General features: G+C 44.9%; 1 protein-coding gene across 1 annotated transcript in view; it reads right to left on the bottom strand.

The window, feature by feature from the left end:
• The window catches only part of LOC146353868 (ATP-binding cassette sub-family A member 10-like), a 111,933-nt gene that overhangs the window by 70,931 nt on the left and 23,352 nt on the right, over positions 1 to 17,650 (bottom strand). The window contains exons 6-11 of the mRNA XM_084837522.1: positions 9,411 to 9,637; positions 8,787 to 8,922; positions 2,303 to 2,488; positions 1,809 to 1,941; positions 880 to 1,051; positions 529 to 587 (exon numbers count right to left, since the gene is read on the bottom strand). Of these exons, the coding sequence (XP_084693648.1) occupies positions 529 to 587; positions 880 to 1,051; positions 1,809 to 1,941; positions 2,303 to 2,488; positions 8,787 to 8,922; positions 9,411 to 9,637 (913 nt within the window). The remainder of the gene's footprint in view (positions 1 to 528; positions 588 to 879; positions 1,052 to 1,808; positions 1,942 to 2,302; positions 2,489 to 8,786; positions 8,923 to 9,410; positions 9,638 to 17,650) is intronic.

Raw genomic sequence — 17,650 nt, 5'->3', positions numbered from 1 at the left:
CAAATTAACAAGGCTGCTGTAAACTGCTTCTCCCAGGCATTCGGCAGCATATAAGTTTTAATCGATCCTAGAATGTCTTATGGTTATGGTTGTTTGCTTTTGAGATCGTTTGAAGTTGTTTTAGATATATGTTTCTTTTGTGTATATTGTCTGTTCATGTGGGGTTTTTTATGTAAATGGTTTTTAATCTCTGTATATTGCATTTTTTATGTTTTTAATCTTTGTAAACTGTCCAGAGTGGTTTGGCTATTGGGCTGTATAGAAATGTTAATAAAAATTATTATTATTATTATTATTATTATTATTATTGAAGGTAGATTCAAATACCACCACAATTTAAAGGAGCCGAGGAAGAAGCTGTATGCCCAGGTTTCTTACAGTTTTCTCTCACAGGCAGAAAGGCACTAGGCTGTAGGATAAAAGGCAGTGGTATATTTGGCGGGTGGGACACACACACACACACACAGAAATGTGTTTCTCTTTTTTAGGAAGGAAAGAAGGTATAAGAATACAATTAAAGGTACTCACCTCTCAAAGCTTCTGTCTCCATTTTCTTCACTTTATATGTTTTTTTAACATTGTTTAGTCTAAAAGATTAGGAAGCAATTAACTGTTAGTACATTGCTGGATTCTAGTCAGAATTCTCACAATCATCCCAATGTATCATTTCCAGGGCAGAAAGGCCCAGTCTGTACCGACTTGCAGCCACTTGAAATTCAGGCCATAGTTTGCTTTTCGGATATCACTGCAAATGTTATACAAAGGGTAGAATTTGCTCAGGCATATGCTGAACTGACTGACAGTCATTCCCAGCATACAACCTGATCCACACACCTGAATCTCCTTTCTGATTTGACAATAGCAATAGATTTATTTTACCTGATGGCTTCCTTCCCATCAAATTCAGGAGGCACAGGCTCAGCATTGTCACTGAAGATATTGCCATGGCTTTGTTCATTGGTAGGAGCAAAACCTGTATAGCTCCTTCTTGATTTATACCAGTAGGACTTCTTTAGGAAAAACAAGGCAGGATAGGGCACTCCATATTTGTCTAACAGGAATATAAACAAACACATCAGCCAGGCTTTTGTACATCAAAGGGTACTGTAAATTCTTATTCTTAGCATTGAACATGTAACCCACTTAAAATGTATCAGTCCTCCTTACTGCTCCTCTCTAGTACAGCCTCACTGAGCAGTTGGGGGGAATTGATGTTGTAGGTTACTGAAAGAGGTGACTATTCAAAGAGTGAATATACTGGTGGAGAAGAGAAATAAGTTGGATAAAAAAAGGTAAAGGTGTCCCCAACCAGTCGTGTCCAACTCTAGGGTGTGGTGCTCATCTCCATTTCTAAGCCGAAGAGCCAGCACTGTCCGAAGACGCTTCCGTGGTCATGTGGCCGGCATGACTGAACACCAAAGTGCACGGAACCCTGTTACCTTTCCCGCCAAAGCGGTACCTATTTATCTACTTGCAATTTCTTGCTTTCGAACTGCTAGGTTGGCAGGAGCTGGGACTGAAGATGGGAGCTCACTCCGTCGCGCGGCACTCGGGTCTCGAACTGCTGTCCTGCCGACCTTCCGGTCTGCAGTTCAGCGTCTTAACCACTTGGCCATAACTGAGTAGATATATTGGCTGCATTTGGACCATCTTATCATGGCTTATAAAGCTGAGATATGAACCAGCCTTTTGACTGTGCACACAGCCTGTTAAACCAGAAGGTCTCTAATTAATACTTTCCCATTTTGTCTCAACCAAAAGACAATGATTACCAGCTTCAGAACAAACCACAATTATAGTTTACTTACCAGGCACAACCTTGTCAAAATAGTCAGTCAGCAGCATATATAAAACACTGTCAAAAAGCAGGACATAAACGTATGATTCATGCATTAGGTTAGGCAAATAGAAGGCTCTTCCATATTTCTGGAAACAGAGAACCTGTATGAAAAGAGCAAAGCCTCAGTTCCCACAGGTCAAAGCCAGATGGGGAAGAACAAATGCCGTAATGAGTCCCTGAAGTCTAACTGTTGTTCAGACTCTAACCCGCCAGCAAATAAAGTATGGATCATAGTCCAGTGAAGGAAGCAACAGAATAAAATGATGGCAAGCATCAGTTGTGTCCATACAGATTTCTGTACATTCACTGTCAGAATAACTTGGGGAGTGGAACGAAAATGCCTATTCCACAATGGTGGCTGGGATGTCTCTTGGTTGTCATGTGTCAGGCATGTTTACAACCAGCTTCACCAACGCTAAGGGGTGTGGAATTCTCCTTCCCAAATAAAGCATAGCACTCTACCTTTGACATTCCTGCACCAAAAGCAAATGGGCAGAAGATGCTCAAAATCCATTCCAAAGCTGCAGGGAGCAGATTCATCAATGTAACAATGCTGAGGCCTCCAAAAGAGAAAGTGAGGACAATGACAACAAAGCAAGTAGTTTTAGGCTTCTTTAGGAGAGAACTCATCATGAAACAGAAGCATACCTGGAAAAGAGGAAACCACCAGTTTAGTAACTTTCATTACTAATTTAAAAGACACAATAAATACAATGAAGGAATTTTTAATAAGCATATATTCCATAGGCCTGCATCATACATGATGATTTTTTCTACATAGCCATATGTGCCTGCAGAAAGAAAAGTATCTATGTACATCATGTGTGAAAACTGTACAGATACGTATTTCATCAAATGAACATGCACTGGGCGCCCGCTTCCAATTCAAGACTGTCAACCATCCAATATTTCTCTTCTAAACTAGTAAAACTGCATTCCGACTAGTTTAGAAGAGAAATATTGGATGGTTGACAGTCTTTAATTGCAACCAGTATTTGGGATGCATACGCATCCTGCTGTTCACCCTGAAAGAGGGCAGGGCTTCGCACAAGTTGCATGAGAATGTGCACAAAGCCTTGGGGATTTGCACACATTGCAAGTGCAACCCCACTTTCCCTACTAGCAGCCCCTTTTTGCAGAGGGAACTATGGGACCTGGATTCAAACTGTAGTGGAATAGATGAGAGAGAAGAATGCCAGGACCCCAAAATAGTGCATGCTGCCAGCCGCCACATTTTCTGAAAGGAGACAGGGAAAACAACCGGTGGGCAACATAAGAGAATATGAAAAACCAGGAACTAGGATTTATTGAACAGGGTGGGGAAAAGAAGAGAGGAAGCAAGGAAACAACTGGAGATCTGTTGCCAATCTTAGCTCCCAGGTACCCTCATTAAAAAATGTATGCATTATACATGACCCCCCAACCAGCATGGGCAATGGTCAGAAATTCTGGGAGTTGCAGTCCAAAACACCTGGAGGGTTCAAGGTTGAGTAATCCTGCTCTAGGTTTCTAGACACCTGCCTGATTTCTAATTGATGGAATCTGGAACAGAGATGATCTGAGCACCTGGGACAGGAACCCATACAAATGTTGGTGCTCCTTAAGATACTCTGACATTTGAGCTAAATGGGTGAAAACATCCCCTTGAATTCTGTCTGGAAACTAAATAGGCAGTAAAGACAGGTTGCTACCTGTAACTGTAGTTCTTCAGGTGGTCATCTGTGCATTCACTCATATGCAGGGCTGTCCACCTGCATGGAGCCTTGATTTGGGAAACTTCTATAGCTGAGGAGTTTGGGCAGGAACCTTCCCCCACCATCCCAGTGTGCATGTCCTTAGCGGGTTCCCACTTATTCCCCCAGTTCCTTGAGACTGAAATTGCAATCTTGGAACTGAGAAGAAATACCTTCGGTACCAAACATCAAACTCAAGTATGACACTGAAGAGGGGATGGTGGGTGGGTTGTGTGAATGCACAGATGACCACTTGAGGAACTACAGTTACAGGTAGCAACCTGTCTTTCTTCTTTGTGGTCTCTGTGTATCACTCATATGGGCAAATAGCAAGCTAACTTACAAGGTGGTGGGTCAGTGTCTTATCGCAACATAGAAGAAAGGATGGCACGACCAAAAACACAGTCAGATCTACCCGAACATCCAGTCTGTAATGTCTAACGAAGGTGGATGGTGTCAACCAGGTTGCAGCGCAGCACAGTTCAAGGATGGCAGCCCCTCTACTGAATGCAACTGTTGTCGCTACAACATAAGTGGAGTGAGTTCAGACCGGGGCAGACAGTTTGAGCCAAGCCAGCTCAAATGCTAATTTGATGGTTTGGACAACCCAGGAAGCGAAGTGCTGACTCAACGGTGGCTGGCCCTTGTGCTTTCTCCCATAGCAAACAAAGAGATTAAGTGAAAGTCTGAACTGCTCAGTCTTCGCCTTGTAGAAAGCCACAGTGTAGCGTAAAGCAAGGGTGTGCAAAGTTGATTCCAGGGGTGTAGACAGGAAAGTAAAGGAAGCAAGCAAAATAATGTCCTGGTTTCAATGAAAATCTGACACCACTTTAGGCAAGAAAGAGGGGTCAGGTCTGAGAACCACTTCGTCTTGGTGAAAGGTGAGGTAAGGCTGGTCTACTTTGAGTGTACAGAGTTCACTTCCATGGTGTGCGAAAGTAACAGCCACCAAAAATGCCACCGTCCAAGGAAGGAGGCACAAGTCTGTGGTTGCCAGTGATTCAAAGGGCTTCGATGAGAGCGCCTTTAACACTACAGAGAGGCTCCAGCTTGGTACTGTACAGCAAAAGGTGGTGCAAGATTCCTGATCCCCTTCAGAAATCTCTTAGCTCTCAGATGCAAGAAAGCGGGAAAAAAGCAGAAGGATGAAAAGCAGAAACAGCACACAAACAATTAGAGATGACAATTTGAGTCCATTCTTGATGAGGGAGAAGAGGAACTGGTCTATTTGGTGCAAGGAGCACTGGCGTGGGTCAAAACCCTGAGCATGAGCAAAGGCTGAAAAAGCAGTCCATTTCCTTACGTAAGAGTACTGTGTAAGAGTACTTACGTCTGTGTTTTTTCCCGCGATAGGCTATCCTATCTAGGGATGGACGAAAGTCCCTTACCTGGTCCCGCAGCTTTCTTCGCGGTGGGAGGGAGGCGCTCCGTCCCTCCCCGCTGAAATTCTGGCCGGGGGGGGAGGCACCCCGTCCCTCCCCGCCGAAATTCTGGCCGGGGGGGAGGCACCCCATCTCTCTGGCCGCGAAACCTCATCTCCTGCCGGGACGCAAATGGCGGCGGCTGTAGCTGCCGCCATTTGCGTCCCTGCAGTCAGCTGTGATAGGCTACGTAAATGTTTAAAAAAATGTTTTAAAAAAAGCACGTACACAAAAGCGTGTACGCATTTGCGTTCCTTATTTTGGCACGTGTAGTCTACGTAAACATTTATGTAGACTACGGCGAAAATAAGGGCAACGCTATTTGCGTTGCCCTTATTTTCACCGTAGTCTACGTAAATGTTTACGTAGACTACACGTGCCAAAATAAGGAACGCAAATGGCGGCACCCATGGGCGCCGCCATTTGCGTACACGCTTTTTTTCCCCTCAAAGTCAGCCGTGATAGGCTTATGTAAACATTTACATAGCCTATCACAGTGTTTTTAAAAATCTAGCCGTGATAGGCTACATAAATCTTTACGTAGTCTATCATGTTTGTTTGTTTGTTTGTTTGTTTGTTTTACTTGGAAATGGCGGCGGCCGGTCGGAAGACCGGCCGCTGCCGCCGAACCGCCGCCGAACCGCCGCCGAACCGCCGCCGAACCGCCGCCGAACCGCCGCCGAACCGCCGCCGAACCGCTGCCGCCAGGGACATTCGAGCAAGGTAAGTCCCGTCCCGGGAGGGGGCGTGGGGGCAGACCGTTTCCCCACCAATTTCGGGGGGCTGAATGTGCTGGCATTCGGCCTCCCCGAGATTCGTGGAGAAATTCTCTGACATCCCTAACTATCGTGGGAAAAAACACAGACGCAAATGGCATAGTGGATGCCACTTTCAGCCGTAAAGCCCTTAGTTTAACCTAATTGCAGGCATTTATGGCTGCATTTAAATTAAATTCAGTGTTTTTACGGCCACAAGTGGCGTCCACTACGCCACTTGCAGATGTATCCATTTGCCAGACCAGCATTATGGAGCCAGCCTGCGGCTCCGTGGAATCAATGCAGAGAGAGGCCAGCTCCGTAGGATTCCAGAGGGAGGCGGAGGTGAGTGGTGCCGCTCCGCCGCGGACTCCAGAGGCCGGATTCCTTTGAATCCAGCCTCATTGGGGTCCGTGGCAGATTTATCTGGTATCCCTAGCCCACACTCACCTCAGCAGCCTCATTGAGCTCCGTGGTCACCATTTTTTGAAAAATAAAACAGTGATCACAAAAATGCATATTTGCATATGCGAAGATGCAGATTTGTGCAAATGTGCATATTTGTGTATGCACAAAATGCACATTTTGCAAAAATGCATTTTCGCACATGCACAGATATATGCATGTGCTAAAATGCACATTTTCATGCATATGCAAATATGCACATTTTTGCAATCACCAATTTATTTTTTTAAAAAATGGCGACTGCTGAGCTTGGCAAGGCCACCAGGGTGAGTGTGGGCTGTTCGCTGAGCACGGGAGGGGTCAAGAGTGGTCTGGGGACTAGTGAGTGGGGGCAGGGGCTGGCCAGGTGTCCAGACAACCTGGATGAAGGTGGGTTCACCCATCCCTAGATGGGAGATTAGGGTACCAACCTTGTGCTATCCTGAATGTGGGGGGGCAAACCGCAACTGGTGGTAGGGATGTACGAAAGCCTTAACTGGCTCTGTGCCGGGGCATCTGCAGTGTGGGGGAGGCGCTCCGTCCCTCCCCCCGGAATCTTCCCCGGCAGGCTCTGCTCCATGGCGGATCATTTGATTTTGAATTGGAATACTGGGCCTGGGAGACATGCCTGGTATGGGAGGTCACTGTCGATCTTGAGTTGCCAGAGCAGGATTCATGTAGGAACCAAAGGACACACTCGATCCTGAGGAAATTCTTCCAACTTTTTTGAGGTCTTTTTCATCATCTGTTTTGGTCCTGAAGAAGACAGACCTGCCTGTTTTGAAGATTTAGCTAGGGAGGGGCAGACTCACGTCCATCCATGCCGTGCACCACTCACTGAACTCCCACTGACCGACTACCCCTGTTCGTGTGCCGCACAAGTTGCTGTGTGGTCTGCAGGCACCCGGTGAGTGGGCACCCGCTCCCTTGCTGAGCCTCCATTTTGCAAAAATGGACCATTTACACCTGTAATGGCTCATAAATGGCCCCTTTACAAATGCCATTTATGCAACATTACATTTAAGGAAAAAACTAATTGTAAAATGGCAGCTCAGCGAGGGAGCAGGTGGACGTGTGTTTGCACAACTCGATGTGCACCAAGTCAGGCAACTGCAGGGGGTCTGAGGACTGCATCCAGGGGGGGGCAAGCCAGCGATTACTCTCCGAGCTTTGAGCCCCAACTAGATGCCTGTGCCATCCCTAGCTTCAGCCTTTTTGGTCAGCTTCTTGGCTAGTGAAAACGCCAAAGATCAGCCCAGAGTGGTGGGATCTTTTATACTCGGAGGAGTACAACGTTGAGGGAAAAATATTCCCAACACTGGAATAGGCTCCTGCATGGCAGACAAGCTCTCTGAGGACAAGGTTGACTTCTCCACCATACCTTTTGGCTCCTCCATTGCTTCCAGCATCCGTTTCCAAAGAGCGGCTTGCAACCAGTCAGAACCATTTCACCTCGCCTGCTTAGAAAAAGCTTGGCAATGAGGACAAGCCTCAGCGATGTGGCCTTCTCCAAGACAGAAGAGACACACAGCGAGTGCCTGCCAAATGATGATAATTTGCTCTCGCAATGGCTGTACTTTCTAAAAGGTGTGTTGAGGGCCATACCACCGTAAGGGTGAGTGCAGGATTGTGAAACAATAAACAAATAAAACAATGCCAAGAAAAAGACAGAAGTATTAAGACGAAAGAAAGAAAGAAAGAAAGAAAGAAAGAAAGAAAGAAAGAAAGAAACCTCAGCTTCTTAGTATTTCAATTGCTTTCAGATGAACTGAATGCAGGAGAAGTTCCTAGACAAGGCTACCACAATGGTGGTCGAAAGAGAACTGAGGGAATAAGTGGGAACCCTCTAGGGACATGCACACTGGGACAGGGGGAAAGAGTTCCCGCCAAAACTCCTCAGCTATAGAAATTTCCTGAACTGATGCTCTGCACAGGCACAGAGCCCATATGTGTGATGCATATAGTCCATAGAGAAGAACGAGTGTTAATGGGTTCCTTGTGGCCAGCCCAAGCTAGTGATCAGACTGTGGCATTACAAACCAGTTGAAATGTCTTAACAGTCGTCTTCAAGGGTAGCTTCACATGGAGCACATTATAATAATCTAATCTGGAGTTTTTCAAGACATGTATGACAATGACCAAGTTTTACTCTGGGAAGAGTCCAGCTAGCACACCAGCTGAATGCAACAATAAATAGTGGGGAAAGTTGTCAGCTACCTCCATCCTTCAATCACAGGACATTTTCCTAAAGGTAATAAAAATCCTGCTCTCTCTGCTCTGTTGTCTCCAACAGAACTGTCTTCAAACCGTTCTCAAAAGGATGTTTCATTGCTTTGTTTTTTAAAAAAACTATTGGGAAAGCCTGGAAAAGGAAAACTTGACTTACCATAAAAGTTTCTTCTCTACAGTGGATGGAGGGTATCCAGACTAGGAAGATTATCTCACTCTGGATACCATTCTCCAGTAGAGGAGAAAAATATATTTGGAATGATTCATTTCAACCATTTCAATAGTAAACCAGGTTTTACTATTGCCATTTTCAGTCCTGAATGAAGTATGCTGAAAGGTAATAAAATGAAGGCCAAACACTTACGGATGATATGCCATAAAGGAGGAGCAAAAGAAACAGGGCAGGAAAGCTGCTCAATGTAAAATAGTTGTTCAAAGCTAGTGCCAGCATGCAGGATATAATCAAAACGTACACAGCATACAGCAAACCCCAGGATAGCCTGCAAATAAAAATGCAGTGTTAGCCTTCTTAACATTTTGGGAATGGTGGGAGTTGCAATCCAACACATCAGGAGGACACCAGATTGGGGGAGGCTGCTTTAGGCATACTTTGCCATGCCCCCCACCCTTGCCCATAGAGGCCGTTTGTGTGGTGAGGGACAGGGAAATGCACAACATGATGACATCACCGCTAAGGTAAGTATGCTTAAACATGATGGGGAGCAGGAAGAACATGGGGTTACCATTTTCAGCAGCACCTCCATGTCCAGTGTATTGGAAAATTGTACGCTAAGAGTTCCCAGGGTAGTAGCGGTCAGGGACATAATCTTTATTATCATGATGATGATGATCATGATGACGATGATTGGCTTAGATGCATACTATAGAACGTATAAACTTAGATATGCTGGATTCATATCATTCCTTTCTCTTTCTTCTCCTATGAAGTTGTTGGCTCCAACTGACAAAGGTATATCTCATAGCTCACCAGAATGCTGAGTCTCGTAGCCCCATTGTCTTCATCACCTCCTTTAATTTCCTTTTTTCTTTTGAAACGTTTTGTGACAAGAAGTACATTAATGGAGAAAAGCACACTGATAAAACAAAAAAGTTCACAGAGTTTTCAAAGGCATAAGTACGTGTAAAAGCAGGTGATCTCATACGGATGCCACTAATTGATTTCATTTCATCCCAAACAGAACGACTGGTGATGTGCTAAAAGAAAGAAAAAAGGCAAAGTTGGTTTGTTTTTACTTATTGATATGTTTATTTTCCACAGTAGTCCAAAAAACCCCCTCCCCTCAGTCCTCACCACTAGCATTGACACAAGAACCTTTCACTATTATCCCCATTTTACAGATAGGGATCAAAGACTAAGAGCTGTGCAGCATGTCACAATGAGGCAGATTATATGACCATGCATAGCAAGAAAATGTCATAATGTGACATTTTCCCACAATATTCTTCAGTAGAATTCTTATGAATGTGCTCTGCATGGCCATCAGATTTCTATTTAACCACTAAAGAGACATGTGAAAATTTAGAGGAACCCAGAAAATTGCAGGGGGAAATTGCACGTTTCCTGTCCTCGTCCCCCACCCCGACCTGAGGTCCAATTTGAAAAAAACTACTAGTGAAATACTTTTAAAAGCATTTTTAAATAAAAAAGCATTGTTATTATTCCCCTTTATTCCTTCACAGTTTTCCATAAATGTGTTCTGAAGCCTTTGGTACAACCCTTTAGTCCCCATGCCCTACTGTAGTTCAGCCTGTGTGTGGGTGCACCAGGCTGAGGGGTCCTAGGGCTAACAGTCAGAAGGCACTGGGCAGCGCAGCTATTCCACCTTTTCTTTCTGGACAGATTTTCCACAGCAAGACAAAAGCCAAACGAAGTAATGGGAAAACATGGGAGGGCAACCAGTGGAAAATGGCGTCATCTCAACCCCCAGCAGAATTCCATGAATGAAAATAAAAGCCTTGTCTGGAAGCACCCTGAGCCTAAGTATGTGTAACTGATACAATAGCATATTCGTTCCCTATTTAACTCTGCCTATACTTCCCTCCCCTTTTTCTGTTTGTTTCCTCTGTGTCAAATTTTAAATTGTAAGTTATAGAAATAAAATAAATGGCTGGCTGGAGAACTCTACAAGCTGTAGGACTTTTTTCTGTCTAAACGTGCATAGGATTGTGCCCTTAAAACAGAATCAGCAGCTGTAGAACAATGTCCCAACCAATCTATGACACATGGTTGCTATTTTCAACTTTACCGTTAATTTTTGAACTAAGGCTAAATCTACACATAGCAGTTATACCGTTATCATACTGTTATCATAACTATTGGTACACATGACACCAATGGGCACTAATAGTTATGATAACAGTATGATAACAGTGTAACAGCTATGTGTAGATTCAGCCTAAGAAAAGTTATGATTAGCTACCTTGGGGTTACAGCAACACACAGTTTTATCTCCAACATAGTTTGACTGTTTGTAAATATTGCTTGAATAAAAAAGTATCAATGATCAAAAAACCTGCAGGTTTAAGACCAGAGGCATTCTCGTGTTTTCTCAAGCTCCACAAGGCCAGGAAATTGGAAGCTTAGACTGATGCCTTAACAGACATGCCCTGTGTCTGTTAATGATGTTGTACAGCAATAATGATGTTGTACAATGTCACAAATTGCATCTTACTCCCTTTATTTTCAGTATGGAGTGCTTCTGTTCATTGTTAAAGCCACTCCATTCTATTTCCTTTCCTCCTTGTTTTCTGACCCCCCATCCCCACCAATCACTCAACGTTATGTGCCCAGTGAGCATGTTCACTGTTTTTGAAGGGTAGAGGTTTCCTCCAAGGAGTTTTTCCCTTAATATTTTTGTACTTCTGCAAACCTTGGGGTTTCCCCCCAGGTTTTCTGATACCTCTCTCTTGTGCATGGATAGTTCCATTCTGACCACAAAGTAAAAAAAGACCACTGTGAAAAAATATACGGTGCTGTTATTACTGATAAAAGATTTTAAAAAACAATATGGTACAGTAGTGATGCATAAGAGAATATATGACAATGGCACATGTTAATACCAAAAAGCAGTCTAAGGCTGGACTTGTACAAACCCCCCAAACTTTGCACTTTTGAGGTTGTGAATTATTTTTTGCATTGAAGGTTAGTCATTTTTTCTGCTCTAGCTTCGTTTGGAAGATGTAATGAAATGAGATATGATCTGGAGATCTTGTCAACTACTACAACTGTTTTACTTGCAACTGCAAACTCTTTACTACAAACAGCCATTACAGTTCCAACTCAGACTCAGCTTCCATAACAATATTGTTATACTTTCAGAATTACATATATTGCCATAATCTAGCTTTTGAGATCTCCAGCAAAGGAGATCGTTACCTTGTCATGGTGCTGGAGCTTGAGCACCTCAATGACACCATGAGCTAAACCATGAAGGGACACCCAAGATGGGAAGGTCATGGCAGAGAGGTCAGACTAAATAAGATCCCTGGGGAAGGTAACGGCAACCCACCCCAGTATTATTGCTGTGAAAACTAAATGGATCAGTACAACCAGAGATATGTCGGTATACCATCGGAAGATGGGACTTGCAGGTCAGAAGATGGTCAAAATGCTACTGGGGAGGAACAGAGGATAAGTTCAACTAGCCCCACATGTGATGACACAGATAGCTCAAAGCTGAAAGGACAGCTAGCAGCCGACGGTGCTGGTGGTGAACGACGAATCCGATGTTCTAAAGATCAACACGCCATAAGAACCTGGAATGTAAGATCTATGAGCCAGGGCAAATTGGATGTGGTTATTGGGGAGATGTCAAGATTAAATATAGACATTTTGGGTGTCAGTGAGCTGAAATGGACTGGAATGGGCCACTTCACATCAGATGACCACCGGATCTACTACTGTGGACAAGACCACAGAAGAAATGGAATAGCCTTCATAATTAATAATAAAGTGGCTAAAGCAGTGCTTGGATACAATCCAAAAAACGATAGAATGATTTCAATGTGAATTCAGGGTAAGCCACTTAACATCACAGTGATCCAAATATACACCCCAACCACAGATGCTGAAGAAGCAGAAGTAGATCAGTTCTATGAGGATCTGCAGCACCTACTGGATAATACGCCAAAAAGAGATGTTATTTTCATTACAGGAGACTGGAATGCTAAGGTGGTTAGTCAAACGACACCTGGAATTATAGGCAAGCATGGTCTGGGAGAACAAAATGAAGCAGGGCATAGGCTGATAGAATTTTGCCAAGACAACTCACTGTGCATAACAAACACTCTCTTCCAACAACCTAAAAGACGACTTTATACATGGACTTCACCAGACGGTCGACACCGAAATCAGATTGACTACATCCTTTGTAGCCAAAGGTGGCAGACATCTATGCAGTTGGTAAAAACAAGACCTGGAGCTGATTGTAGTTCAGATCACGAACTTCTTATTGCACAATTTAGAATCAGACTAAAGAGAATAGGGAAGACCAACAGATCAGTTGAATTAGATATGAGCTCACTAATATTCCTAATGGATATGCAGTGGAGGTGAAGAATAGATTTAAGGGACTAGATTTAGTAGATAGGGTCCTGGAAGAACTATGGACAGAAGTTCGCAACATTGTTCAGGAGGTGGCAACAAAAAACATCCCAAAGAAAAAGAAAACCAAGAAGGCAAGATGGCTGTCTGCTGAGACACTGGAAGTAGCCCAAGAAAGAAGGAAAGCAAAAGGCAACAGTGATAGAGGGAGATATGCCCAATTAAATGCAAAATTCCAGAGGTTAGCCAGAAGAGATAAGGAATTATTTTTAAACAAGCAATGCATGGAAGTGGAAGAAGATAATAGAATAGGAAGGACAAGAGACCTCTTCCAGAAAATCAGAAACATCGGAGATAAATTCCAGGCAAAAATGGGTGTGATCAAAAACAAAGATGGCAAGGACCTAACAGAAGCAGAAGAGAAAAGGTGGCAAGAATATACAGAAGATCTGTATAGGAAGGATAATAATATCGGGGATAGATTTGACAGTGTGGTCAGTGAGTTAGAGCCAGACATCCTGAAGAGTGAGGTTGAATGGGCCTTAAGAAGCATTGCTAATAACAAGGCAGCAGGAAATGACAGTATCCCAGTTGAACTGTTTAAAATCTTGCAAGATGAATTTAGGGGTGTGTGGAGAATTTCTCCCCAAAACTTCGGGGGGCCGAGCGCCAACGTGTTTGGCCCCCCGAACAAGTTTCGGGAAGAAATTCTCCACACACCCCCGCCCCCCGCATCCCCCCTGGGACGGGACTTACCTTTGGCGAATGTCCCTCCCGGCGGCGGGTCCGGCCGGCGGTTCGGTGGGTCTTCGTCCGGGGCGGGAGCGGCAGCCGGTCTTTCGACCGGCTGCCACCGCCGCCATTCCAAAAAAAGAAAAAAAAACACGCCCCCATGATAGGCTACGTGACGATTAACGTAGCCTATCACGGCTAGATTTGCAAAGTCAGCCGTGATAGGCTATGTAAATCGTCACGTAGCCTATCACGGGTGACTTAAAAAAAAAAACAAGTGCGTACGGATAATGGTGGCCCCCATAGGGAGCCGCCATTCCCGTTCCTTATTTGGTCGCTGTAGTCTACGTAAAGATTTACATAGACTACAGCGACCAAATAAGGAACGTGAATGGCGGCTCCCTATGGGGGCCGCCATTTGCGTACGTGCTTTTTTTTTTTTAAGTCACCCGTGATAGGCTACGTGACGATTAACGTAGCCTATCACGGCTGACTTTGCAGATCTATCCGTGATAGGCTACGTTAATCGTCACGTAGCCTATCACGGGGGCGTTTTAAAAAAAAACTTTTTAGTTCGTGGCCGGGTGAGGCGAGGCACCTCCTCCCCGGCCTGAATTTCGGCCGGGCGAGGCGGGAAGCCTCGCCCGGCCTTCGCGGGGGCCGGGCTTCGCGGGGGGAGCAGCAAAGCGCCTCCCCCCCACCGTGAAAAGCTTCGAGGACAGGTAAGTGACTTTCGTCCACCCCTAAAGATGATGCTGTCAAGGAGATGCACGCCATATGCCAGCAAATTTGGAAAACACAAGAATGGCCAACAGATTGGAAAAAATCAACTTATATCCCCATACCAAAAAGGGAAACACTAAAGAATATTCAAACTATCGAACAGTTTCACTTATTTCACATGCCAGCAAGGTAATGCTCAAGATCTTGCAAGGTAGACTCCAGCAATTCATGGAACAAGAATTGCCAGATGTACAAGCTGGGTTTAGAAAAGGTGAGGAACTAGAGACCAAATTGCCAATATCTGCTGGATAATGGAGAAAGCCAGGGAGTTTCAGAGAAATATCTACTTCTGTTTTATTGACTATTCTAAAGCCTTTGACTGTGTGGATCATAACAAATTGTGCAAGTTCTTGGTAGTATGGGGATACCAAGTCATCTTGTCTGCCTCCTGAGGAATCTGTATAACGACCAAGTAGCAACGGTAAGAACAGACCACGGAACAACGGACTGGTTTAAGATTGGGAAAGGAGTACGTCAGGGTTATATACTCTCACCCTACCTATTCAACCTGTACGCAGAACACATCATGCGACGTGCTGGGCTTGATGAATTGAAGGCTGGAGTTAAAATCTCTGGAAGAAACATTAACAATCTCAGATATGCAGATGATACCACTTTGATGGCTGAAAGAGAGGAGGAGCTGAGGAACTTCATGACGAAGGTGAAAGAAGAAAGTGCAAAAGCCGGGTTGCAGTTAAACCTAAAAAAACCCCAAGATTATGGCAACCACCTTGATTGATAACTGGCAAATAGAGGGAGAAAACGTGGAGGCAGTGACAGACTTTGTATTTCTAGGCGCCAAGATTACTGCGGATGCTGACTGCAGCCAGGAAATCAGAAGACGTTTACTTCTTGGGAGGACAGCAATGACAAATCTTGATAAAATAGTGAAGAGCAGAGACATCACACTGACAACAAGGTCTGCATAGTTAAAGCAATGGTATTCCCTGTAGTAACCTATGGCTGCGAGAGCTGGACCATAAGGAAGGCTGAGCGAAGGAAGATAGATGCGTTTGAACTGTGGTGTTGGAGGAAAATTCTGAGAGTGCCTTGGACTGCAAGAAGACCAAACCAGTCCATACTCCAGGAAATAAAGCCAGACTGCTCACTTGAGGGAAGGATATGAAAGACAAAACTGAAGTACTTTGGCCACATAATGAGAAGACAGGACACCCTGGAGAAGATGCTGATGCTAGAGAAAGTGGAAGGCAAAAGGAAGAGGGGCCGACCAAGGGCAAGATGAATGGATGATATTCTGGAGGTGACGGACTCGACCTTGGGGGAGCTGGGGGTGGTGACGACCAACAGGAAGCTCTGGCGTGGGCTGGTCCATGAAGTCACGAAGAGTCAGAAGGGACTGAGTGAATAAACAACAACAAGTTTTTGAGATATCCAGAAGGCTTATTTGTGCTGAATTATAATTAGGGCTGTACACCACTTTGGTTCGAAGTCAGAATAAAAAGGTGATGCAGGCTGATTCGGAGGTGCTGATCAGAAGTGAATCAGAAGTTAATCAGAATAGCAACAAGGCATCCCCGCCTCGGAGATTTGTAGCTCTTCTTATGCCTTCTGAACAGCCCAGACATGCTGTCTCCAAAATGTGTCAACTTGTGAAAGATCACATAGAGGGGGAGGAGGAGGAGGGAAGGAGAAAGGAGGGAGAAACGCCAATTGTATCAATTTGAGAGAGATCCAGGGTCCAGAAGGAGCAGAAGACGAGGAGGGAGGGGGAAGGGGGGAGGAGGAGGAGGAGGAGGGAGCTTTGCTGTGAGTCAGCCTCCATTTGCTCATTGTGAGAGAGGTGGTGTTACTGGAGAGGAGAGGACTCTATCTGAATACTATTTGGCTAGAGCAGTGGTCTCAAATTTGGGGGGGGGCACAAGTTGATCCATTGGGGTGTCCCGGGTGTGTGAGCCGCCTAATAATTGAGCAGGCACCCTCTGCCCTGACGAGCTGCCATTGTATGCAATCATGGTGATGGCAGTAGCAGTGGCAGGATGGGACAGGAGCCAAGGGGGAAGCTCCATGGCACTTCTCTCTCTGCTCCAGTCCTACCCTGCCTCTGCTGCGGCCACCGGCAGCAACTGTGCCAGTCTCTGCCAGGCATGGCAGCGGAAGCTGCAGCATCAGAGCAGCTGGCATCCTGCCGAAGAAGAGTGGGAAGGAGATTAACCCTTCCCACTGTCCTTTGGCGGAATGAAGCCGAGAAGAAAGTGCATGCTATGAAGCTATGTTAGTCTCTCCCCACCCCACCCACCCTTCTGTAATCAGTTTACCATTCATTCTTCTTGTTTGTTCATTTAAAAATCCAGAAAATTTCACTGCAGTTGCTTATCTCTCCCCCCACCCCAAACATACCTTTTCAGTTCTCTCTCAAAGCCCTTACTTTGATTCTGTCTAGAATATATACAGGGTGTTTCAAAATGTGCCCTCCACCTGCTGTACGGACAATATCGAGACGATAGTTGTATTTGTCCCAAACGCCTCTCAAAGTGTCTTCTTCCACTGAAGTCACCGCTGCCATGATTCTGTTTTTGTTTCCTTTGTCACCTGCACGAAGAGCCTGTACCAACCAATTGCAACCAGTATGGCCTCATGATTCAACATCGCCTTAACACACGCCAGACAATCATATGAGAAATCGCAAGTTCTTGGCTAGCACGACGAGAGGACTTGCATGGGCTACGCTGAAAACTCTCTTGAATTCTTCTCACATTTTCCTCTGAAGTGCATGGTCACCCTGTGCTCTTCCCCTTACATAGACAGCCTGTTTCCTCAAATTGTCGGTACCAACGACGAATGCTCTTTGGCATTGGCGAATCAATGCCAAAACGCCGTTGAAACGCACATTGCACCGCAATTGCGGATTCAGTCTTGCTGAACTGCAGAACGCAAAACGCCTTGTGTTGCAGGGTCCCCATCTTGCGAATGACTGAGGCTAGGGTCTGTTTGTGCGCTGAAAGAGGCATCTAGCAGTAATTATTTGAAACTCTATGCCCCACCCTTTCAAGTGGTAAGAGTTTCATTCATGGGCAGTTCGTGGTTGCAGAGATATAGCGATTTCAAATCGGGTCCATCTTTTTGAAACACCCTGTGTGTATGTGTGTATATATATATATATATATATATATATATATATATATATATAA

This window comes from Heloderma suspectum, chromosome 2 (genome assembly GCF_057233095.1).
Source record: "Heloderma suspectum isolate Gila_16-S chromosome 2, 16-S_ref, whole genome shotgun sequence".
Lineage (NCBI taxonomy): Eukaryota > Metazoa > Chordata > Lepidosauria > Squamata > Helodermatidae > Heloderma > Heloderma suspectum.
The sequence above is the reverse complement of the archived record's forward strand: the minus strand, read 5'-3'. Positions and strand labels throughout refer to the sequence as shown.